Raw genomic sequence first — 26,671 nt, forward strand, 5'->3', positions numbered from 1 at the left:
CATATGCAATGTTAACATCAGTTTAACTAAGGAGCTTTTTCTATCTCATTTCATATTTATTATTTGACTAGAAGCAACTCCAACTGAGAAACCCATAAACAACCACTTTGTTGAAGAGAGACCCTCCACCCTAGGCTGGTGAAGGAGGCAAATCAAATAGGCTAGCTCACCTTTTTGTTGGGCTCATTTCTCAGACTACATTCTGCTATCTGCATTTGACCTCCAGATGACCATGACTTCTTTAATTCCAATGTGAAACTCCGCTATAAATAAGATAGCATCGTTGCACAGGCTATAAATAACTAGAAATTACAAGCTTTCTCTAGTCTGTTTGTACTAGCACTGCAGAACCCTCCACTTGCCGTGATGAACAGTCTCTGTAGGTAGACAAGAAAATAGAGCTGCCAAAACCACTTCAACCTCCTAGGCTGGAAATGTGTCATGATCCCAAACACACTACAAGTAGTTGGAGGATATTACTGGAAAATAGAAAATAATGAGAGATTTTCAAGGTCTGTTTGGAAGAGCTGAGGACTGAAGAAATTCATGAAAGTAAAAGAAATTTTGTAAAATATATTTCTTAAAGATTTTATTTATTTATTTGAGAGAGAGAGAGTGAGAGAAAGCACACACACGTGGGGGCAGAGGGAGAGAGCACCCAGTACCGATGTGGGGCTCTCTCTCACACCACGGAGATCACACCCTGAGCCAAAATCAAGAGTCGGACACTTAATCGCCTGAGCCACACAGAGGCCCTCATGAAAATAAGGTTATCAAGTAATCATTTCTGTTAATTAATAAGAATGGAAAAATGTAATTCTTTTATATGCTAACATGATATAAAATATTTTTTCTATGAAAGGGGGAAAATATATTTATTGAGTGATGCTATATTCAGTGCATTTAGAAAAAAGTTTTTAATATTCTTCCTCTTTCTGTTATTTTCTGTATTCTTAAAATACACTCTGAACTTTAAATGTAATTTTTCTAACCTAAAAAACAGAATCAAATCCTTGGTTGTACGGAGTGCAGTGTATAGCCGCAAATTCATTTATGTTTCAAAGCTGGTCCTGCCACATTTTGATGGCTCTCACGGCCTCATTTTCTCCTATGTATAAAGGACATGAAGGAAATGCCCACAAAGTGCTCCTGAGAAAAATAAATGATCCGTGAAAATGCCTGGTAAATTGCAACCCACCACGAAGATCAATATATTATTAATCCTACAGTGTAAATACCCAGTTTTCTCTGGTCCTGTGTCAACTCACTTGTCATAGTTTTGATGGCGTTAGGAAAAAAATGCTTTGTCACAGTCACAGAAAGTACATTGATTGCAGTAGTAAAACCCCTATATCCTTCAAAAGTTATATATAAAGTGAATGGATTTGAATCCTATGGTGGTCATTAAAAAATTTTTATGGTCGATAATGAAATTATTATATAATTCTCTATTATTTAGCTTTTTAAATTTTATTTATCTTCTAAAGATTTTATTTCAAAGATTTTATTTATTTATATGAGAGAGAGAGCGTGCACAGGAGCAGGGGCAGGGGGAGAGGGAGAGAGAAGCAGTCTCCCCCATTGTGCAGGGAGGCTGAAGAGGGGCTCATTCCCAGGACCCTGGAATCATGACCTGAGCTGAAAGCAGATGTTAAACTGAATGAGCTACCGAGGTGCCCCTAAGATTTATTTATTTTTTTAGGGGGGGGAGAGAGAGAAAGAGAGAGAGAGAGGAAGAGAGAATGTGCACATGTGCAGAGGAACAGAGGTAAAGAGAGAAGGAAAGCAGCACACTACTTGCCCAATGGAAGGCTTAATCTTACGACTCATGAGATTATGACCCAAGTGGAAATCAAGGGTTAGATTCTGGGCACCTGGGTGACTTAGTCATTAAGAGTCTGCCTTCGGCTCTGGTCATGATCCCAGGGTCCTGGGATTGAGTCCCACACTGGGCCCCCTGCTTGGCGGCAAGAAGCCTGCTTCTCCCTCTCCCATTCACCCTGCTTGTGTTCCCTTTCTCGCTGTGTCTCTCTGTCAAATAAGTTAATAAAATCTAAAAAAAGAGAGAGAGAGAGAGAGAGAGAGAGTCGGATGTTTAACCTACTGAGCCACCCAAGTGCCACTTATTTATATATTTTTTAAAAAGATCTATTTGGAGACCAGGTTTTTTTTCAGGATAATATAAATAAATGCTAATTTTCATTACATCTGAACTACCACTGAAATTGTATCTCTTTTTCCAACAACCATAAGCATCAATTTTGTGTGTGTGTGTGTGTGTGTGTGTGTGTGTGAGATCCCTAGCCTAAAAACGCATAAATCTATTTTTGGATATAATCCATATTTTAAAATAAGTACTAGAATGTTTAACACCACATTTTATTTGTTTACCTGAGAGAGAGACAGTGAGAGAGAGCATGAACGAGGAGAAGGTCAGAGAGAGAAGCAGACTCCCCATGGAGTTGGGAGTCCGATGCGGGACTTGATCCCATGACTCCAGGATCATGACCTGAGCCGAAGGCAGTCGTCCAACCAACTGAGCCACCCAGGCGTCCCAACACCACATTTTAAAAGCAAGCTAGACTAATATGCCAAGTGGAATCATCACAAGACACAGACATTCTAAGGTTGGTTAATGTAAGATTTCTTTAGATGAATCTTCTATAACCATATGATAAAACTCAAAGTCAGGCACTTCTGTCCCAGTAGTGTGCATTCACAGAGAGGAAGAAGAGGTGGTTAGGAAATTTAGACGGGCTCTTTCACTTCCTAAGGCTTCACCATGTGCCTTACAACACAGAACTGAAGTCTGTGCATATACATTAGTCCATGAGTTAGTACAATGCATGCATATTATGTATTTTTCTAGGAAACAAGTCACTTATACATCTGTGGCTTCTCAAACTGTGGCATCATGACAGCTTTAGGAAATAGTGATGCCAACTAAAACACAATAATATTATATATACACGATACATAACAGAACCACACTGAATTGAAAAAAAAAAAAAAAAAACAAACGATCAGAAATAGAAGTTTAGTCAGTGCTCTTAGCCCGGGATCTCAAGTTGTCTGGCAAAATTGCACATAATTACAAAGCAAAGGAATGGAAATAAACGTTTTATTGAAAGACAGGTGTTGGAGACACATAAAACCATGCAAAGGAAGTGATGATCCATGCCCTGGACTATGTCCTCCCCGCCCCAGCCCCCTCCAGTGAACGACAACATACGTTTAACAGCATCTTGGGGAAGAGGTTCCTGGGTAGTCTTGAGTAAACTTTGGGACACTATGGAGAAAATAAAAGAACGTAACTAAAAACAAAAAATAGAAACACGCAAATGATGGTCGAAACTTACATGATTCCACTGACCAAAGGGAAAAACAAAAAGAAAAACATTGGAAAAAAAGCAAAACTAAACAAATACCCTGAGGTTGGGCTCCAGCACGGAACCAAAGTAAACATGAACCTAAGAGATCTATTTCCACAGTAATACCTTAGAGTGCTGGGTATTTGGTCTTCAATAGCATTTCCAAGTAACCTGTTCAAGATTTCCTGCTCTCTTTCTCCCTCCTTAGTGCCAAGCATCTCCAGTTCCCAAGGATTCACACCGATCCCCCATTCACAGGGCACCTCCAGCTCCCAGCACGGGCCATGTGTTATTTTACTGTCCACTTAGATCTGCCCATACTTCGGACCTTCAGCCTCTCACATTTGCTTTCTTGATAAATTACTCTATAACCTACCTGCCCTTCTGAAACTAAATACAGACTGTCTGGCTTATCATTACATCTTCATTGGGAGTCTTTACCTTTGGCAAAGCTCTCAGCAAAAGGCATACCATCCAGAGGCTCCGGCTGACCTGTGGTGCCCACGGCTCGCCCCAGCCTGAGCCAAATTAGACTGATGATGTGGAGAGCATGTGCACACGGGCTGCAGTAGGGTTGTGGGGGCCGGGGGGAGTAATTTCTAACTCAAGGCAAATTCCTCCTCACTGGCAATAATTTTTAAAAACCTTCTTTCTTATTGCATGTGCGTGCGCGCGCGCGCACACGCACGCACACACACACACACACACACACACACACAATTTATACTCCAAAAAATAAGTCCACCTCAGGGAAATGGAGAAAGAAAGTTGGAAATTTGCCAAGAAATCTCCCTTAGCAGCTAAACCAGTTAGAATCTCTGTAACAAAAGTCTTTTGTTCAAGAGGCTCCAGGCAACAGAATCCCCCATTGTGTTCCATGTTACCTGACCTAATTAACTTCTTTGTTTGAAACTGAAGAAAGGAGTCTTTTGAGCTAGAAGCTACCATCATCCAAAGGCAGCCAGAAGAGAAGCCCTTGGGGTTATCAATTCCTACACCTGTTCTCACACAAGATAGAAATGGAGTCATCCCTCACTCAGGAGACCAATAGGAACTGTTCTATTAGATTCCACTTAGATCTGGGCTTCACAATACAAGGTCTTAACAGTGCAGGTCCTTTTGTTGTTTAGTGTAAGCCCGTGATCACAGCAGAAAACAATTTATATAATCCCTAGGAATTCCAGGCAGGATATGGTACCTGTCTCCCTTACAAGAGCAAGGGAGAAAAGGCAGAAGTCTCTCAAAAAAGAAATGCACACCCACTGAGTTTAATCTTTAATTTCTCAAGTTGAGCAATTATTTCTTGGGTAGTTTAATTCTCCCAATCACGAACAACAGTAAATAAATAAAAATGTGGATTTTCGCACAGAAGGCTGTCAGCAAGAACAGAAGTCCCCTATGTCTGGTTCACTACCTCCTGAGTGCCACCTCTGTGGTAAAGTTTCATCTCACATTTGAGTCACTGTCACTGTATGTCTTTATCCCCTGGAGTTATGAATAGCCAGAAGTTTGAAAGAAAAGGCTTGGAAAATTATATTCCCCAAGTCTCTTGTCATTCAAGGTTTCTAACGTGAAGTGAAGAGCTTTCTTCTGCTTCCAAGAGAAGACACGAAAAATCAATATTGCAACCGGCCCAGCAAAAGCTCTGAGGCCACTGGGGACTTTCTATCCTCCGGCATTTGAAGTGCATATGCTCGATTCAATCACATTCGCTGCTGACACAATCAAAGTCGCATGTTACAACATAACTTAAAGGTACTCATCACAACAACCCGCCTTGCCGAGGCAACCAAAGCTGCATCGGCCGGGCTTCCGGTGGTCAGCCTTGTTTGCACACATATTGCTCATGCACAGACCCGAACACACAGGTGCACAGACAAACACGTACGCAGACACTTGCAGAAGACAGCTGAGAAGTCAAAACAGCGACCTCAGCTTGGCTTAAAGAGAGGGATTCGAAAGAAGTCCCTAGAGATTGCAAGACGAATGCACCACAGCTAGTAGAAGAACACATCCAGGGCCATGCTTTATTAGAGAAAGACGGAGATGTGGGCTCGGGGTGGAACAGACGCAAGGAGACGCCCGGCAATTAGAGGAAGTGGACAGAGAACGTGGTTAGTGGTAGCAACAGACCCGTTCCCAAGGACCAGGAAAACCGATCTGTTACAGAGAGCGGAGTCAGTGGCGAGAAAAGACGAAAGGTGGCCAGGCTCGAGGAAGGTCCACTTACTGACGCTGCCACACACGGCCATGCAGTATTCCTCTGTGTCAAAGTTGTTTCGGTTGCCGCCACATCCGCCGTAAAAGAACGGGGCGCACTTCCCTTCGGTCACATCAAAGTACCAGCGGGAGATCATTGCTCGGCATGGCCCCGTCTCGGCCTGTTCAGAGCACACCTCTAATCAGAGGAGACGTGGGGAACCACATTTAGCATGAAAAGGTACCGGCTCGCGGTTCACGCACATGTTTATGTTTCTTATGCATCAGTCCTCCCGGGGGGTGGGGGGTGACGTGGGCTGGGATGATTAGGCAGATTCTGCCCAACATTTTAATCACCGACCAGGACTTTCGAATGACCTCGGAAACAGAGCCGTGCATGCTCATCTGGTTTAATGAGGGTAGCTTAGTAGTAATAAAAGGATTCCGGTTGAAGTGAACCAATCTTTAGCTGCTTTTAGGTGAACAGTAAATGCCCCAAAGTGTCTGCACATTGAAACATCTCTTCCCTCTAAGAAATAAACTCCTCTTCTAGAATAACCTCAAGTCAGCTTTAAAGGTAAAAGGATTGTGTCTGCTTCTAATGCAAAAAACGTACCCTGTCCCCGACATCTGATTGTGTTCCTTCATGAAGGACAGCCTTGCCTCGGAGTGTAAAATAATTATACCTATTTTGAACGTGATCCAGTCTGCAGAGAGCCGGCCTGTCCACTGACCGTATTTGAAAAACATACGGAACATCTGTAAATATAGTGACCTACAGCCAATTATATTAACCCTAGTTAAATATAATTTTTGTTTTTTCATTCAACTGTCCTTTGGGCAATAATGTCACAAACAATAAACCATCGTCAACCAACTCTAATTTGTTAAAACATACCATGCCCCATTTTACCTTAAAGCACATCTTACCTGTCGACATGCTTTGCCACCTTCCCCAAGATCAGCGTCACGATCCCTGATTGATCAAAGTGTAATAACCTCTCTGTTTCCATTTGTAAAGTTATGGTAATTAGAACAAGAACTCTTCCTCCCGTGTGTATTCCATTTTTATTAGAAGTAAAACAATTCCCCCTCTGAGTCTGTATCTTGCCCTAGCTCAGCTTATAGAGAAACTGCAGATGCCTAAGCCCACACAGATGTCTTATTTATTAGTTTTATCATACCAAAGAAAAGCATCCTTCTCACAGAGAAATGTCACTCAAAACTCAGCGCTTCCCAATTAGGAATATTCAGCAACATTCCTCCACTCAATCCTTTAATCCTTCACTCAAAGACAAAGATCCACACTGTTGACGTAAAGAGAATGACTGTTTAACTTCCCTATACACCACTTATTGTTCTTTCCAACTGAGACAAAGAGGTGACTGCAAAACCAGGAGCTACCACCATCATGATGACGTTGACAGTCAGTACAGAGCTCAGAAGGTGGAGGTCAAACACTGTGCAGGAGAAAAGCCAGATATCGGATATCCAAGGTGGTTCTGACTCTCTTTAGATGGTTGTCAGATGGACGTTTCTGCCTCCAGGAGCATCAGGGCTCAAGGTCACCCATCTCTAATGTCTTCTCATTCAGTACCGCTGCTTTGGAAGTCCATTCTTGCTAAGCCATGATACATTTTCAGCTCGCTTTCTGCACCGAGCTCTCCTGTACAGTGAGAACCTGCCAACCCGTTCACACAAGCTTCCCATCCACTTGGCAATTTGCTTTATCTTCCACAAAGTAAAGGATGGTAGTCATGCTTGAAAAGGATAAAATAAGTTTTGGCAGTGGAGGAGAGTCTGATCACCTGTGAGTTATTGACAGAGCAGCTTCTGGGCCACAGAGCGAAAAGCCAGATGCCCCAGAGGTGGGCTCCCTTCAAACCACAGCCATGAACTGTCTCCTCTCCTGGACCTTAATGACTGTTTCTCTCTCTCTTAGCTCTAAGAAACACCTACAGGCTCTCTCCCTTGTATTTCCCTCACCAATCTGCACGTTTATGTGACTGCCTCTTTCTTGTTTCTAAGATGTGGTAATATTCATCATTAAGCCTCTCCTCAGGCTGTACTAACTGCAAAGAGACTGCCAGACAATGGTATCTTCTGAGCCTACACCGTGCATGAATTTGGCCCCGGAGTTACCAGTGGCCGCTGCTCCTAGAAAAACACAGGGTGCCTGCATGACCCAAGTCACAGGGCCACCGGCAACAAAACCCATCGTGCCTCAACAACTCACAGCAGTCCTCACATTTGGTATGTCCCAGTCCATGCCGCCTTGCACTCGTTGACCGCAGGCCCCCCAGTGAACACCATGGCTGTGCAGGGGCAGGACACTGTCTCTAGGGCATCTCCTGTATACGAATTAGAAGTGAGAGAGTTTGGGGCAGGGGAAGGTGAAGCAGTGGGATAAAAGAGTGATGATCCAAGGACAGGATCTGTGATAGATATTTGGCTTTCTGTGTCCCCTCGGAATTTCTGCTGATCGAGGCAAAACCTCCCAGTCTAGAACTCAAATGGCATTTTAATAAAGCATCAAGTGAAACATTTTTATTTAATTCATTTAACTTTTCTTCGGTCTCATTCAAAATGGCTACCAAACCCCTTTGTCACACCCAGATTTGCAGAGTCCCAGTCAAACAGAAAAAATCATTCAGGACACAAAATCCATTTATAAGTCAAGTAAGTAAATGGAATGAACTACGCGACGAGCCTACAATTCTTGCTGGTGTCTCCCAATGCAAGAGTCTTGACCCATCAATCTGAGAAGGCAAAGAACTGAGTGACACAACATTGGGTGGGAAGTGTTTGGGGGGCTCTCTTGACATTATCAGGGCTGCTCCTGCACTCTGGACATTGAAGGCCCCACACAGTTTCACACTGGTGTATGTGGACAAGGTGAGGCATAGCCATCAATCTCATAGTACTCAAATAGAACACGTGATAACGTGGCCAGAGGTGGTAAAATAGCGTGTGATAATCTAATGTCAAATGTACTAGGCAGTACCCACATGGGAGCCTGGAAGAACAGGGGTACGAATGGCTCCCTTTGGAACCTCTCGAAGACAAGGGCTCTGTCCAGCTGGTTCTGATCTGCTGACACGGGAGGAAGGCACTCCAGCTGTTCTGGGCCATAGCAAGGACAGCAGAAGAGAAAGAGCAGCTCGTAATCCTGCCAGTCTCCCGCGCCGCTGTTCCACCATCGAGCTGGCATCTCCCACCACTTTCCTTCTGGCTAGGACTCGAACGTCAACCCCCTCGAGTCGCAGGGCTCCTTTCCAGGGGGAAATTATTCACAATATCATCCACTAAATGCAGAGCATTGAGACCCTCTAGGACTGTAATTCCCCCCAAAGAGAATTCACCTGAAAATTAAACCTGTGGTTTTCTTTTCTCCACCTTCATTTTCTTCTCAAAATGTAAAATAATAAATAAAAAGATTCACATTTTAAAGCCATTTAAATTCCAATCCACCTTCATTCATATTCAAAGTAAATCTTCCATATCATAATGAAGAAAATTTGTCCAGAATAATAGACGCTGGGATCTTTCTCAGAATGCTTGAAGTCAGATAGAAATACTGACCCAGACTTACACAGACATCTAAGAAACGATGATCTTTGTTTATTCATATTTAATTCTTAAGCTTCTAAGATGACAAACAGGTTTCTCAATATTCATCTAGCTGAATTCTGCTGGCAGGGAAGGCTTAATTTCTTCTTTTAGAATAGCTCTATCCATCTCTAAGACAAGAGACCACTTAAACTGAAATGCTAGTATACACAAAGCATATGAGTTTATAAGCTTAAAAATGGACTCTATGCATTTTATATTGCATTTTATATCTTTGTAAGGTAGGCCTTGGCCAACAAGCCCTGGGCTGGTTTCAACACTAAATTCCATTTTCTAAAAATCAGTATTATACAAATATAATACAGGAGCAAAGTGGCAGCTCCCTACGCTATACAAAATGATTAGACAATCCACTGTCCAAAAAACAACGCTTTAGCCACAAAAAATTAACTCTAAATAGATGTCAAATTGAAGCAAACTTTATTTTAGACAACCAAAATTAGAAAATTTTATACTTTAAAAAAAATATCAGCATGAAGATACCTGAGAAAGTTGCAGCTAGGCTGAGGTTAAAATCGTTTTCAAATGTACAATAATTATAATGCCTTCTTAAAAAGCAAGATTAGTGGGTGCCTGGCTGGCTCAGCTGGTAGAGCACACAACTCTTGATCTCAGGGTCATGAGTTTGAGCCTCACATTGGGTGTGGGACCTCCTTAAAAAATTAATTAGTAAGTAATGTACAAAGTTCTCTTTATTTTAAAAAATAAAGAACAACATTAATAGATTAATTATCATTACATAAAGCATTAACTACTAAAGAATAATTTTAGAATAATGTAAAGCTTTTTATTATTCGTTTTTAGTAGTTAAGTTTCAATTATTCTGACTACTGGAATATGAGAAAATAAAACCAGTATTATATGGAATGTATAAAGTTTAAATTTACAAATTTTGAGAAAGCAATCACTTGAATAATCCTAGATTTTTTTTTATAGAAAGCTAGAAATTGTGTATTCTGATATTATAAAGAAATAAACAAAGAAAATGACGTAGGAGAATTTCTCCATGTGCTGCAAGAATATATGCAGAGTTAAAGTTCAGATACAGTACAAATATACCTATTTTCTTTGAGTTAAAAATTATACGTCTTGAAATTTTACTTTATTTAAGTAGTTTCCATTAATTAACGTGGAGCCCAATGCAGAGCTTGAACTCACAACTCTGAAATCAAGACCTGAGTCGAGATCAAGTGTTGGACGCTTAACTAAGTGAGCTACCTCGGCACCCCCATATCTTGAAATTTTAAACTAGAGTAGAAAGGGCAATAAGAAGACAAATATAGTCTGACCTTGTGATAAATCACTCGTTTAATGTTAACAGTAAAATAAAAACAATGACAGAAATACTAAAATCTACTAAATATTCTTATCTTTAATATTTCCAATTAAATGTTGACTGATCTGCCTAATCATTTAATCAATTAATAATGACTATGGCCAATTTCAGTACAGTTTAGAATTACTCATTTTCAGCCTAATTAAGTTATTTCTGCAATTCTAAATATTATTATGGGATGCAATTTTGTGAGCCTAAGTTATTAGAACTTACAACTCAAATTCTGTGGAATAAAGTAGACAGATTCAGGTTTAACTTATAAGTATAATTTTAAAAAGGTAACATACCAGAAAAAAATGGTTTTTTTAAGAGTGCATTTTTTTTTGGAAAGTAGATTTACATACTTTTAATTAAAAGAAGATATGATGATGTGCTTGCAAATATTAGCAAGTAGCCATCAGAAAACCTGTCCAGTAGAAAATAATTCTGATCAGGGCAACAAATGACCAGATATTTATTACCTAGTAATCATATTTTATGAAATAAAGGCACGTAGAAACAGGTAAGCAAGCTTGAACTAAAGTCTTATAACAAATCTCACTTAAGCCCCAAATATGGGTCGGACTGTACAAACAAGTGATGGGAACAGCTGTGCATGGTCCCGGAATCACTGACTCCGTAATTGCGAAACGACGGGTGTCACGGAAGTCTCTACAAGGTTTCTGTAGTTGGCTGGCCTGTTAACTGAATTGTGTTGATGCTCTGAGGCTAACCCGTACATCTGTCATTCCAATTATACCTGACCCAGTTTTCACATCTCCCCATGATGGAAGAGTATAAAATACCACCTGAAGGAGATCCACTTGTAAGGATTCAGACTCACCAGCACTCTCGTGGCCTTGCTGGGCACATTCACAAAAAGGCACCCCTAGGACTTTTCCTGATTTCTCTGTTCCCTGTTTGCTACGGGAATAAACTTGTTTCTCACGGAGCTGTGTGGTTAGCCTGAAAACAACACGGTACTATAAGAAGCTCCAGACTCTAAGTCAGAAAAGAAGAGGTCATGTCCTCTGCTGGAAATAAGGCAAAGTGACTTTTCTCAGAGACTGAGAGACAGGGGATGCTGGGAACTCATTATCTCCAGGAAAAAAAAGTGTGATTTATAATGTTCAATGATTTTCCGTGGTGTAAAGACTCCCACCATTGGTATTTCAAGATACCACTGGTTGTGGCTCACAAAACTCCTGTATAATCACATTTAACAGGCTACCAGTTGTCCACACTGTACCAGTGAGAGGAACTATAAAGGGACAAGTCAACTAGTCACAGTTGCATATGTAGGAAGATAGTAAGAATTTTCTAATTTGCTTGGTCTTCAGAGCTCACTTGGTGACATTTGATAATACATTAAGAACACCCCCACCATCGATAAGGATGGTTTTCCCTTCCAATTTCTTATTCCCTGTCTCAGTCTCCTACATCGGCAAGGTATGAGGGGCATGCAGTGCTACTAGAAACTATCCCTCCAAAGCCAGTCCATGGGTCAATGGGGCCAGTATACCTGGGTCTCAGCACCCACTCCAGATCTCCATCTCTGAACCTATGTTTACCAACTGCCTCAGTGACTTGAATGGACATTAGTGTTTGAAAAAGCAGTGTGATCAACCTTTTTATGTGCAGCTGTAATGTGAAAACCAGATATGTAAGATTCAATCATTTTCTGAAATGACCAGAGGGGAAAGATGAATAAAAAGAAGCAGAGGTTTTTTGGCTTAAAAAGAGAAGTCCACATACATTTGGGAAAAAAGAAATACAACATATTTTAGTAGAGGTGTTACGACTCAATTATGCTCTATCCCCCAAATTTAATTTTACGAGTTAGTCATACATATTTCTTTGGCAGTTTCAATACTTGGGCCTTAAATCCAATACCAACATAATAACTTTCTTACATATAAAAACAGACTTTCAGAAATCTGAGTTTAAGTGATAATGTTCTTGTAACATGCCAGAACACCAGGAATAAAAAAGTTATTACTTATTTAGAGAAATAAACAAAGAAGCAATGAAGAAGGCTTGAAATTTATGTTCATCACCTCTGCATCAAGAAGGAACTACATGGGGGCACCTGGGTGGCTCAGTGGGTTAAAGCCTCTGCCTTCAGCTCAGATCATGATCTCAAGGTCCTGGGATTGAGCCCCGTATCGGGCTCTCTGCTTGGCAGGGAGTCTGCTTCCTCCTCTCTCTCTGCCTGCTTGTGACCTCTGTCTGTCAAATAAATAAATAAAATCTTAAAAAAAGAAAAAAAAAAAAGAAGGAATTACATGGAGTTCCTGTTCTTGCAACAAAAAGGATGCTTCTAGATAATGTGAGTCCCAGATGGACAACTGTCCTGCTGTTTTATGACCATTTCTGAGGGGAGACTGGGTGTGTCCACCTTGCCATTTTAGCTGGTCTCTTATCACGGGACCGGAGGGAAAGGATGGGCCTCCTCCAGCTGGGAACACGTGTCCCTGATTGCTATGTGGACACTAACCACCATCTGCTATTTTAAAACAGTGCACCAGGGGAGAGTGAATTGCTTTTGGAAGAATACAAAAACAAAGCCAGGAAGGCAGTTTTTCTCCATCTCTCACTGTCTATGTGACAAATATGCAATAAGCAATCTTCAAAAAAAATAAAAATTTTGTGCTGATTTGTCTCTAAGCTATGCAACTACATTTCATGGCTTACCAGATAACTGCTTTTACCTGATAAATGAGAATTTATCATCTTTGTTTGAGCCTGTGTTTTGTTTATCTATTCTTCTCAAACAAACAAAAAAATGTCCACTGGCTACCTCCCATGTACAAAACGCTGACTTCAGTGTCACAGCTGACATTAAGATGAGACAGAGTCTCGTGGTGTTTCCCTGCTCACGTATTTAAAGCTGGACATCACTGGAGATCCCTGTACCACAGTCCAGAGGTTAGTAACCAGATAGCTTCTGCTTCCATCTCCTCTCAGGGGACATACAGCAAACACCAGAGACAGTTTTAGTTGTCACAATGGGGCAGGGGGTGTGTTGCTGGCTTGTGGTGGGAGGGACAGCACTACTTAAACGTCCTAAAATGAACAGAATGGTATCAACAAGGAACAATTGGGCCCAAAACACTGTTAAGGCTGAGACTAAGAAAACCTGCCATGGTCCATGCAAACACCAGAAGGCTTCATGATGCACTGTAGTCATTTTGCCCAATCCAGAGACTGGACTAGCCAATAAGCAACAGTCGCCTACACCTCAGAATCCCTGAGTAACAACTATTGTTAAATTTCAGAACAGCATTAGGCATGAGATTGCCCAATGAGGGTTATGTTTCTCTTGTGAAATGGTAGAATTCAAACTCATAGGCAAGGAACACAAAATTTCTGTCCAGATTTTGTCATGCTCTCAGAGTCTACCTTAGAAATTATATCCAACAAGAACAGAAAGTAAATTAAGAAATAAGAGAGATAAACCTATTCTCACAGTTAACTACTCGAACAGTCCTACCAGATACACGAAACACAGCACACTTTTGACAAGTCTTTGGTTCTAAACTCCTTCTACCATTTCAAGAGTCTCTCAGATTTTATTTATATTTACTTTATTTATAAAAGTTTACTTATTTATTCTTTTTTAGTAATCTCTACACCCAACATGGGGCTCAAAATCATACCCCCGAGATGAAGAATCGCGTGCACTTCGGAGCCAGCCAGATGCCTCAAGCGTCTCTTAATTCTTAAAATTTGGGCTTTTGCTGCCTGGAAGACTTAAGGGTTATACTGAGCATCTTTTGAGGTGAGACTCAGTCAGGCTCGCCTCACCTTGATTTCTTGCTCTTCTAACAAAATTCTAAGAGGTCAGAAGTTGGAAGGGTGGCTGAGATGGGCAAAATGGTTGATGGCTGAGGTGTTTAGGCTGTAAACCATCCCGCTTAAAAACTCCAGGAAGCATTTTTCTAAAAGAGAATTACAGATTTCCATTAAAAGCCACAATTCTGGGGGCGCTTGGGTGGCTCAGTGGGTTAAGTCTCTGCCTTTGGCTCAGGTCATGATCTTTTAACCCTCTGAGCCACCCAGGTGCCCTCTCACTCTGACATTTTAAGCAAACTACCTGACTAGCTTTCTGAATTGGGACCCTCTAACTCCATGAAAAGAAGCAGTCAATGCCATGCTCCGTGTGTATGAACACCTCACCACCAATGGCTGACATGCCATGGGCACCAAAGAACAGGCCACTTCTTCCATCTATGCCCAGTGCCAACACGAGTTCTCTCGGCATCGTTAGGAAGGATGTTACCTTCTGGTCCAGGAACAGGACTGTATCTTACTTGTCCTTAGTCATAACCCTGAGGGAAGGCTTCCTCAAAAGGGAGCAGCCATTGTCCCTTTGTCTCGTTCCCTTCATTTTGGGGCAGCACGCTACTATGAGGCCTCCATGAAGAGTATGTGAGCACATTTTCATGTTCCCAGGTCATGCTCCTTTTTTCCCCAAACCTGGCAAAAAGTTAAATATGAGTGATAACTAAGAATCCTATTACTGAGTCATGGGACACCTTGTTAAGTGTCAGATCCATCACAGACAGCTAACAACGGAGATGTGAGAAGCAGGCTAATGTTTGGTTCCTCTACCCTGGAGATCAGGGCAAGCCCTTTGACTTATTAATGACAATTCTCAAATTCCTTCTGTTTGGTGCTCTATAACCGGGCAAATCTCAATTCTTCTTGAAAAATCACTCACATGCCAACTTCTCATCAATGCCTTCATTAAAACTGAGGCCGAGCACTCTCCTTCCTCTGGGCTGTTGACGTGCCCTACCAGCAGGATGGAAGAAACTCGTGTCTCTCCCCAGGAGGGAGCGTGCAGGAAAGGCTGGAAGCAACATGACGGAGCTACCTTATTCATATCCCTTTGCCCCCAGGAACCAGGGCGATGCCCAGAACCTGAGTGTCTGGTTGATGTTGGTGAACATCCAGCAGTAAATCACATGGTGCTGCTCCCACATTAATGACTACCAGAGGGGGAAGAGAAACAATTTAATTCTGCAGAGTTCAGTCATGTAGCCCAAGGCAAGCAACATGAGATTGAACTTTTTAACTTCATCATCATATGCGATGCTTAAAGTGCTACCTGTATCAGTCTCCGTCCATTTAATATGAACTTCCAAGAGGTTCAAAATACCCGCAAGAAATGAAACATTATCTTGAAATGCAGTCGCATTTAATATTATCTGGGTTGAATTTTCAGCTAGACATAAAATTTAACTGCAGGTACTTTACTATACAATGTATATTCATAAAAAATAATCTGGTTTTAGGTTGTTTTTCTTAGCATGTATCTGTAACTATCACCTCTATTATACCAATAGATACGGATACAGAACACTTATGCTTTTTCTAATTAAAAAAAATCTATCTGTTCATTTACCTTTGGCATTGCTACTTAGTAGTGAATATAAGTTCTCTGAAAAATCAGAATAATGCTTATAATTGTGACAACTATAACACTTCAGGTTAATTGAAGACAGTTAATTTACTGTCTACCAGGAACTGTGCTAAGTGTTTCTCATAGATTATACGTCATTGAGCCCTCACCAAATCATTAAAACGAGGTTGGTATTATTAAACCCCACTTTACAGAGGGAAGTAATGAGACTTCAAGTAAGGAGACTTATTTGATTGACACAAATTTACATGGTTGGATGACAGCTGGGATTTGATTCTGGGCAGCATGTGCTTTTTTAAAACAAACCGAACACTTACAGCGTGCCAGGCATTATGGTAAATGCTGAACACAGAGCAACTGTCATAATTTGTTCAACAAACACGAACTGTCTTATCAGCATCTACACCATACACGTGAAAAAAGCTAACCAAGGTTACTCATCTAGCCTAAGGCCATAAAATCAGTAAAAATTCTTCTCGAACACTGTATTGGTCTGCCTCTAACCAAAATGAAAACTCCCTTAGTGAAATGAACCTGTCATGGTAGTATCTGAAATATAAACACTTCCTAATATTCCTCTTTCCTTCCTTTCTTCCCAGATTTATTTGTTTGAGAAAGTGAGAGCAGGTGGGCGGGGGGGGGGCAGAGGGAGAGAGAGAGAGAATCTCAAGCAGACTCCCTGCTGAGCCTGGAGCCCGACTGGGGGCTTGATCTCATGACCCTGAGATCATGACCTGAGCCAAAACCAAAAGTCAGATGCTTAAATAACTGAGCCAGCCAGGTGCCCCTCCTATTATTTTTCTCATGACCCATATCAGGGATTTTTCTCTAAGGACCCAGATAGTAAATGCCTCCAACTTCGTAGGCCATATGGTGTCTCTTGCAACGACTCCACTCTGCCTCTGGAGCAAGAAAGTAGCTATATAGGTAAACTAATGGGATTGGTTCTCCCCTAAGAAACCTTCGTATTCGGAAACAGGTAACTGGCCATGTATGGCCCATGTCATAGTTTGCTGACCTCTAATCATCATAAGTCATAATTCTAAATTTTTAAAATTTTTTTTAAATTTTTTTCTTCTCTTTTTTTTTTTAACAGATTTTATTTATTTATTTGACAGAGAGAGACACAGTGAGAGAGGGAACACAAAGAGGGTGAGTGGGAGAGGGAGAAGCAGGCTTTCTGATCCCAGAACCCCTGGATCATGACCTGAGCTGAAGGCAGATGCTTAACAACTGAGCCACCCAGGTGCCTCAACAATTCTAAAATTTAGGAAGGGCTCAGTGTGAGATAACAGTAAACAAATATATGACTATAGCAAAGGAATACACATCTACCAGAGAGCACAAATCAATAAACTGAGCCAGTATGTATTTGTAAACAAAAGGAAAGGGAAAAAGGAAATTCTGACAGTAATGAAGTAGAAATAACCTGGTCCATTTGGTTTTGAATGCTGGCTTCACCACCTCCCACATTCGTGGCCGTGGACACTTAAAAAAAAAAAAAATTCTCCAGGCCTTAGCTGTAAATGGAGAAATAAAATTTCTACCATATGGCATAGTTACAAAAGGGTTGAAAGACAGATGTTAACTGCCCTAGAGTGGTAGGCAGGTCCATCTTCCACCACAGCTAGCTCCCCACCACACTTTCCTACAGTAGTGGAGTGCCTGGGGTCAGCAGGGGCACAGTGATTACTTGCTGAATAAATGAGCAGAAGCAAAAAAGCAGACTCATTCTATATGAACAAAACAGGCAAGAATAAATCAAACATTATGTCGCTTATTATAATACCAAAGTTTAATCAGAGTTTAGAATCTATGGTTGAGTCAGAAATTGCCCTGACATCTTGGGTTATGAAGTGCTATCCCTTCTGGAATCACAGAAAATCAGGAGCAAGCATCTGATATACTGCTGTTTTACTCAAATTGGTATTGGTTTATTCCACAGGATCAATATCCAAGTTTTTCTGAAGGACCCAAACAAATAAATCCTAAAGCTAGATGGATGTAGGAGGTGCTCAGTTTTTCCCCTGAAATTGGTAACCGAGTTAGAACTGACATCTCCCATTTCAGCATCATTGATTCTAATACAATACAGCGGAAAATTTTATGACCACGCCGAAATGTTCTATACTCTCCTTCCCTCTACCTATTTCATTCAAATTTAAACAGGTTATAGAACGATTGAGTTTTTGTTATGAAGCAAATTAAGGAACTGTATTAGTGGTAATATGCTGGTAATGAAGAAACAATTTTCTTATTAAGTAGGGCTGTAAATCACATTTTCTCTCAGGCACTGAAACATTAACGTTGAAAACTAGATTGTGAACCTCTTTTCAATATCTCTTCTTTGCAAGTTGCTTCTTATTTTTATTTTCAGCAGACTCCTTCTAAGTCAAGTTTGACAAAGTCAGCAATCAGGAATGGCACTGCTGTCTTCTTCATCAGAGAAGAGTTAGCTGGGAATACAGACAACTCTCTGACATGGACCCAACATACCATGTTCCTTTCCCAGAAGGCCTTGCCTCAATTATACTTCTGTCCATTTCAGGAGTCTCTCATGAGATGGATGGATTCCTATTAAAAGCTCTTCTAGAGCCACCTGGGTGGCTCAGCTGGTTAAGCATCTGCCTTCGGGTCAGGTCATGATTCCGGGTCCTGGGATCAAGCCCTGCACTGGACTCCTTGCTTGGCGAGGAACCTGCTTCTCCCTCCGCCTGCTCTGCCTGCTGCTCTTTCTGTTTGTGCACTCTCTCTCTGACAAATAAATAAATTAATTAAAAAAAAAATAAAAGCTTTTCTGTTTCTAGCATTAACAGTAGATACTGTAAATGACCATGTTGTGTGTTTAGAAGGTCACTGTTAACTGCTTTTCTTGCCATTAACATTATTAACTTGTTACCTTCTAGGGCTAAGCTTCTTAAATACAAAACAAAACAAAAAAACAACCACCTAGGCTGGAGATTTAAAAAAAAAAAAAAACTATTTTAATTGCCTTCATCTTTCTACAGAAAATATTGTAACCTATATGTCTCTATGTTCTATCTTAGCTAATAATGCCACATTGAGAGAAAAACTCACGCAAAAGAACTGGACTTATTTAGAACATAAGACGACCATATTATCTCAAGAGAACTTGGGCTTGGTTTGGAATATCTGCATTAAGTTTATGTGGCACTTTCTCATTCTACTGCATTAATTAAGCTACTCCCTGTTCACCTATCCTCTCACAGCAGTAACATAACAAAATCTCTTCATTGTTTCTACCAGAAAAATCCTCAGCACATACACAAAAGGTCCCGAAGTGATCACTTCAGCTGATACTCAAACTTGCCAGCCTGACGTTGCGATTCTCCACATTTTAGCCCTAGCCTAATCTTCCTGTAACTGTCTCATCTAGAGACATCCGCTCCTGTTTAAATCAGACGGACCTTGTCTCCCAATCATGTCTTGTACCTTCCCATGGCAAACTTGGGTTGCTATCTTGACTAGAATACAATGCATGGGTAGACCTACTCCGAGTTCTTCTACTTCTAATCCAGATGCTGTCTCCTCTGTAGAGCCTTCTCTCATGGCTTACTCTTTGCAGTAGGCACTGGGCTCATACTTTTAAACACAGATGACTTCATGTTTCTTTAAGTTAAATTTCCTACCAGATTTGAACATCCATGAGGGTCGGCTCTCCTGTGTATTCTCATCATGGGATCCATTAAGCTCAGCAAAATGGCTTATACCAAAAAAGGTGCTCCAAAAATGAGTGTTGAGTAAGTGGGCATTGATTATGTAAACCGCTCTCTTGGTGGAGACCATGAGAACTTCCGAGCCACTGCAGAATACTAGGTCCTGTAATCTGTAGTCACACATCCTGGAGGTTTCAGGAGGAGAAGCTCTAAAAAATCTGTCCTTTCCCTGCTAGGAAAATAGAAACTAGCAAGTTCATTAACCACAGATGGTCCTAAGAGGCACACGAAACACACTCCAGGAAAGGATGCTTTGTGTATGGAAAAAAACCATGGTTCAAACAAAATGTGTACCAGCTTACGAAAGTCTTTAGGTGCTAAATGCAAAAAGAAGTTGCATTACGTGGGGAACGATGCAGCAAAGCAATCTATCTTCTACTCTATTTTGTAACGAATATGTGACTCTTTCAATGAATTTTTAAATTAATTCTGAGTGTCCCACTTGGAATCACCTCCATTTTAAAAACTATAGGTTCAAGCACAGAACCTCAAAAACAATCCAGCACAGAAGGCCATGTAGGACGCCGCTTGTATCAAACGTCTAGAAAAGCAAATCGGTCAAGTCATGAAACAGACTGATGTGTTGCGTAGGGTTAGCGGTGAGAACGAGGACGAACCGGACGGGAGGAAGAAGCCTACCGGGTGACGGAAATGTTCCAAGACTGGATTGTGACGATGGTCGCATGATTTGGTAAATTTATTAAAGCCTCTGAGTTATACACTTAAATACTGAAAAATGAGTGGATTTTATATGTAAATTATGCCTCAATGAAGGTATAAAAAGTGCAGTGATCATCAGAAATCTACTTAAGGCAGAGAAAGTAACCCATGGTAAGCTCTAATTTAACAACAGAGCTGAACTCATCTTACCTCAATAAAAAGTGAGGGGAAGACTCACAATGTTGTAACATGTGTGCACGGACTTTAGAAGTATCTGAATACATTTAAATTACATCCATGTGTATTCACCCCCTCTAATTCTATGAAGGTCTATCACCATTTGCAAAATAAATGCATAACCTTGAAGAACTGTGACCCAATGGTTCACTAGTTGCTATGATACCATTTGGTTGTTTACTGTAAACTCAATGCTTGCTTTTATTTCACGGAGACAAGAGGAAGTCTGTTAGTTCATTCATGTCCCAACATTCTTAACAGGAGCATTAATTAAACAGAAGAAAAAGTCTGAAGATAACTAACACACCATCTACCTCTCAAAGAAGGCACTGCCAGTCCCCTCAATAAAGCAGTGTAAAGACAACACAAAAATCATCCAAGTTAAATTTCACAGCAAAAAATGAGTGATACCTCACCAAATGCTGTTCTTCTTTAACGAAAGTTCATTCCAACTATTCACTCCGCTAAGATTTAACTAAAACTTTCTACAAGGCAGGCCCTCTGCGCGATAATCCGTAAAAGCCAGTCCTAGCCCTCAGGGAGCTCGTAGTCCAGGTGGTAAAAGAGGCAACAGGGAGTCGGATAGTAATAAATTCCCACTACGGGGGCATGCCACGGAGGTCACCTAAGGCGGCCTCTGCCAGGAGAGACGGCAGCTGCTTGGGCGGGGTCCTGCAGAACAAGGCAGGATGTGCCCAGCAGCATCAACAAGGCACAGAACAGGCTTATATCAGGACTGCACGTTACCTGAAATGAATGGGTGGACGGCTTGTTAGACCCAAGAGAGTTTAACAAGCACGAGACTTGTGACTCTGAATTTTATTTTTGGTGGGGGAAGGCGGTGGTGGTAGGCCGGAGAGAAATGTCAGACTCTGGCATGAGGCTTCCCTTTTCCCTAACAGGGGAGATCCAAGTAAACAGGGAGTTACCTCGGACCACCTCTTCCACAGACTCCGTGGTGGTGGTGGTGGTCGTGGCGATGCTGGTGGTTCTCTCCGTGGCCTCTTCGTAGGGTTCTTCCGCCTCTTCTTCCACCTCATCACCATCCTCGTCGTCCTCATCATCCTCGGCTTCTTCCTCCTCAACGTCAGCCACTTCCTCCTCCTCTGCTACTTCTACTACTTTGTCTTCGCTGGAGCAGGAAATAAAAATAACAGTAACAGTCATTTAAACAAATTTCAGGAAAAAGGGAGGGGGCTCTATAGCAAAGGATTTTGGTAATTCGAGAGGGACTGTGGCACCAAAGGATAAACATACACAAGGCTCGAAGCCGGTAGGTCAGAGTATGAATCCCAGTGCAGCAGATCTACAGTGTTCTGGGGTTTGTTTGTTTGTTTGTTTGTTTAAGATTTTATTTATTTATTTGAGAGACAGAGTGAGGGAGAGAAAGAGCACAAGTGGAGGGGCAGAGGGAAAGGGAGAAGCATGCGCCCTGCTGAGCAGAGAACCGGATGTGGGGCTCGATCCCAGGACGCCAGGATCATGACTTGAATCAAAAGCAGATGCTTAACCAAGTGAGACACCCCAGGTGCCCCAATTCTATAGTGTTTTACCCCTGGCCTCAGCTCTTCTTAGTTTACATAGTTGCAAAAAGGCTATACCATGATTCCAATTATACGATATTCTGGAAAAGGCAAAAATTATGGAGACCATTGGTTCCCATGGTTCCTGAGGGATCAGGGTGAAAAACGGAGGGATGAACAGGTAGAGCACAGGGGATTTGTACAGCAGCAGGAAAATTACTCTGTATGATACTCTAACAGTAAACACAGGACACATGCATTTGTTAAAACCAAACGGAACTGCACAACACAAAGAGTGACCTCTAGTAACTAATGTATTGATACTGATGTATCAGATGTACCAAACTCATGAAAATGTTAACAACAGAGGAAATGTGGGAGTGGCCGGGGAGGCGGGGGAGGGGGGAAGAGCATCGCTCTGTACTTCCTGCTCAAATTTTCTGTAAACCTAAAGTTGCTCTAAAAAAATAAAGCCTATTCAGCAGGATAGAGGAAGGAGGATACCCAAACTGAATTCACTGTGTGCGGATGACTTCTCATCCTGCATATGAAAATACCACACAGCATCTGCATGGTAGATAGTAAAGGTGGAAACTGGGTCAAATATTGCGATTCAAAGTTTCAACTGGATATGGACGAGGAAGAAAAAACTGGGGTAACTAAATCTGTAAGACCGAGCTGTCAGGGATGCCTACTGAAACTACAGAGCTGTGCTCCCTACTCTTCCCTCTTGGGTAAGTGCTGTAGATTATCGAGTATTTCAGTGGTTCTCAAATGTCAGCGGCTATCAGAACCACTTGGAAGGCTTCCTGAAACACTGAGCACTGGGCGTCATTCTTCAGGGTTTCTGGATTAGTGTGTCTAGGATGGGACCTGAGAATTTGCATTTCTAACAACTTCCTGGGTGATTTGACGCTGAAAATTAGGGGATGATACTCTGAGAACCACTGGAATATGCAATGTTGAGAAGAATGGTAACAGTCAGGAAATCACAGTGCAATTGGGAAGGGGATCAGAAATAATACGTAAGGCATTAAATATGTATCTACTGATGCACAGCGGTAAGAAATAAATCGGCACATGTGGATGGAGGAAGAGGGGTATGTCTGGGACAAAATGAGAAAGCCCCAGTAAGATATCCTTGTGGAAATTGTGCACCTGCAGCGCAGACATGGTCGAGAGCATCTGAGAGGTGATAAATGAAGATAGGAACGTGTTAAACAGTAGAAGCATCTATATCACACACCATCTGGCCAGACGGGAGAAATCCATGTTGCATCCTTGCTCGGATCACAGAAACAATACAGGCAACAGCTGTGCAACCGAGCAGAGCCTCTGCCATGGGTCTCGTTTGACAAGAAGCACCACCAGAGTAAGACGGAGGGGCTGCCATGCTGACAAGTTTGCATGAAAAAAATAGTGGGGAATTATTACCCCACAGCTGACTCTCACCTAGGAAAAGCTGGTGGGGCAGTGTGTAGGGAGTCAGATTTCAAACATGCTGGGGAACGAGAACAGTAGGATTCCATGGTGTGGGAAGACAGAAAGGATGAAGGCAAAAGGCTCCCCAAAACTGAGCCAGAAGGACAGCTACAAGTCATTTTGCGGAGGACGAAAAAGAAAAAGGTATGTAAGAAGATGGAATATAGCACCAGAAGAATTCCTTTAACCGATCAACTCATAATACAAGGAACTTTTATAGATGTTCTATAGATACGTGTCCTGCTTGGCGAGTGGAACACCTTTCTCATTCTGGTTAAATATGAAGCAAGGATAATAAATGAATACATCCAAAGAAGTTGAAGCATGTGGCTAGAGAAAAAGGAGGAACTTACAAGCAGAATAACATTAATCATAATTTATTAGTGTATTAATAAATGACGTGTAATACAGAAGACCTAATCAGTTATTTTAACATTTCCACAAGACCAAGAAGGACAAGGGAAGAAGGGAAAATGCTGGCACTGATAACCAGTTGATATAAAAACTTCATCTGCTTAAAGATAAATGGGGTGCCATCATTATTAATTGATTACCTGAATTCCTGCACAAAAAAGTCTCACCGATGCAACATTTCCAAAGAATTCTGAACTTAACGGTTTCTCACTCAGATGCTCCAAATTTTACCTAGTACCCTGCCTCATTTTTCTACAGAACCTCAATGATGTATTACTGTGCACAGAATAATGATCCGATGCGTGCCACCAGCCAACTTATTCTCTTCTGTTTTCAATCAAATTACAGGCACCAATACTATTCAGCTCTAAATTAAATACAAAATTGAGGTAAAGCCAAGGAAAAATCAAACCAAACCAGTATTCTTAAGCCATGAAGTGAGCACGGCCACTGTCTTGCAGCGTGAACGGAATGACAGGTCCCAGTATGCGATCTATGTCATCTGGGGATACAACCGCACTGTGCTTCCAGGTGGGACAGTTAAAACAGGGCTGTGGGTACTCCCGGGAGCCTGCCTCAACCTCTCCTTTCATCACCTGACTGTTGCACCTAATGCTCCAGGAAAGTGTTTGTGAAAAGAGCTGTGTTTCTAACATGTGTCTAGCCACACACACACACAAAGAGTGCAATATATACCCATCATCCATCACAGCATCTGCCTAAGCAATTTACTCGCATAATAACAAGGAACAGAGATACATAATAGTTCAACTGGCTGAGGAATTAAATTACTTGGCCTACGAGAACTCAGGTCCAGTTCTTATTACCATAGCTTTGATTTCTGGAATTAAATTTAGATGTCCATGAATTCAATTATCTGTTTGGACACAATTAAACCAGCAGCTCACAGTTATGTTGTAATGATGCTGCATCTTCCCGAAGAATGCCAAACACACTGGCATTTTGCTGCTAACCTCAGATTTCACAGATAGCAGGGAACACAGAAAGGTGAGAGAGATGGACTTTTCCACCAACTCTTCTACTGCGGGGCAGCTCCATTCAGCGACGTGACTCAGGTGAGCTGTTTTGGAAGCGGCTTGCAAGGTGCAAGGAAATGCCGAGGAGGGGCCCGTTGAGGGAAGCGTGGGGTTAGGCATCATGATTTCCTTGTAAATAATCAAAGAACTCACAATGACACAATCCCTTAGTGGAACACGGTGGAATATTCGTATCACATTCACACATCTTAGCGTCTGTCAATTTGTAGGAGACAGCTTTTATGGCCTTTAAAGTCCAATAATGAGAAATACTTCTGAAGAATGAGGGGAAAATGCTGATCATCTCAGGAGTTTCTGACTTTAATAAAGAAGGTTAAAGGGTCAAAGGGACATTTCTAGGAGGAAATATATTACTGATAATGAAATTTTATGTGTCAGCACGTGAGAGTTTACTCTGATGAAGGATATACTCCATCACAAAGGTGACTCTCCTTGTATTTCTAAATAAAGGCTGACCTTGACAGATTCCACTTGCCCTTGCTTGCCCGATGTTCCCTTCAGATACCAGTTTTAATTCCTTTCTGTTTAAGTCACGCAAAACAATTCACTATTTGCATTCTCTAAAAGAGCTGTATTTACTCTTTCCTAGTGTCTGCTAAGACTGACTTTCTGCTGCCCTTTTGTAGGACAAAGGAGAGGAAGCGACATCCAGGAAGCTGTGATTCCTGTGGTTTAGGTAAACTGGACAAGCACAGGACTCCAACACCCTGGTGATGGGGGTGTGGGGGGGCAGGCGGTGAGAGGAAACAGAACTGCTTTCAATTCCCACAATGTAAGACCAACCCAGGACCAAAGGGGCGAGCCTCAAGAGGAAGATGCTGGGACTCACGTATGTTTACTGAACTAGAAAGGGGAAGAAAGCCTCTTGGAGAGTCAGAAACAGAGAGCAAAGATAAAGCAAATGTTTCAAAAGGTAAACAAACCAAACCGTTTTCCCTTTTGCCCCGGTTCCTGGTGCTCCCAGAGTTTAACCTGGAGAGTACAACGATGGAGGAGTCAGTGTGCTCCAGGAGAAAGCACGATCCAAAATACTGCTGTGAAATTAGGAAAGTTAGAAGTTGCCAGAAAACTGAGAAAAGGTAAAAGAATGGAAGCTTAGTCTTCAGGGTTCTGAGCAAAAGATTCAGGAGGGGTAGAGTTAAGGAAGAAAAAGCCAGAGCCTCTCCCACAGAAAGGCACTGTTAGGAATCGGACGCACAACTGGACACGCGGCCTGATGCCATTTATATAAGCTACGAAAACGGGCAGCCCTCCACGCTGCTGCCAGAGCTCACGGGAGGGGCTGCCCATTGGTGATGGGAGTGGGCATCTGTAACTTGGCAGGGGGACAGGACAGAGGCCTCTGGGGGCTGGCCAGGCTGCACCGGGATCTGAGGGTCAGCTCTCTGGCATGTGTTTGGTTTTGAAAACCCACAGAGTTGGGTACTGGGTTAGGTACCCTGCTCTTTATGTAACTCTTTAGGTATTTCTCTTTACATAAGTTACAGTTTAGGAACGAGGGGTCAAAGGGAGAGGATACTGTTACTGTACTGTTCCACTAATATTCTCACGACTGAGCAGGAATGAGAGCTCTTTAATTGATAAAATTGTATTTTCTGGGACTCCAAATGTGAAGAA

General features: G+C 41.8%; 1 protein-coding gene across 6 annotated transcripts in view; it reads right to left on the reverse strand.

Annotated features, from left to right (window-relative positions):
• APP (amyloid beta precursor protein) overlaps window positions 1-26,671 on the reverse strand; it is a 262,344-nt gene that overhangs the window by 93,819 nt on the left and 141,854 nt on the right. For 2 of the 6 annotated variants that reach the window (XM_059392196.1, XM_059392195.1), the window contains exons 6-8: window positions 21,507-21,709; window positions 5,602-5,769; window positions 3,233-3,289 (exon numbers count right to left, since the gene is read on the reverse strand). In XM_059392196.1, coding sequence (XP_059248179.1) covers window positions 3,233-3,289; window positions 5,602-5,769; window positions 21,507-21,709 — 428 coding nt within the window. The remainder of the gene's footprint in view (window positions 1-3,232; window positions 3,290-5,601; window positions 5,770-21,506; window positions 21,710-26,671) is intronic. The other 4 variants (XM_059392198.1, XM_059392197.1, XM_059392200.1 and 1 more) reach the window with 2 other exon arrangements.

This window comes from Mustela nigripes, chromosome 2 (assembly GCF_022355385.1).
Source record: "Mustela nigripes isolate SB6536 chromosome 2, MUSNIG.SB6536, whole genome shotgun sequence".
NCBI classification, from domain to species: domain Eukaryota; kingdom Metazoa; phylum Chordata; class Mammalia; order Carnivora; family Mustelidae; genus Mustela; species Mustela nigripes.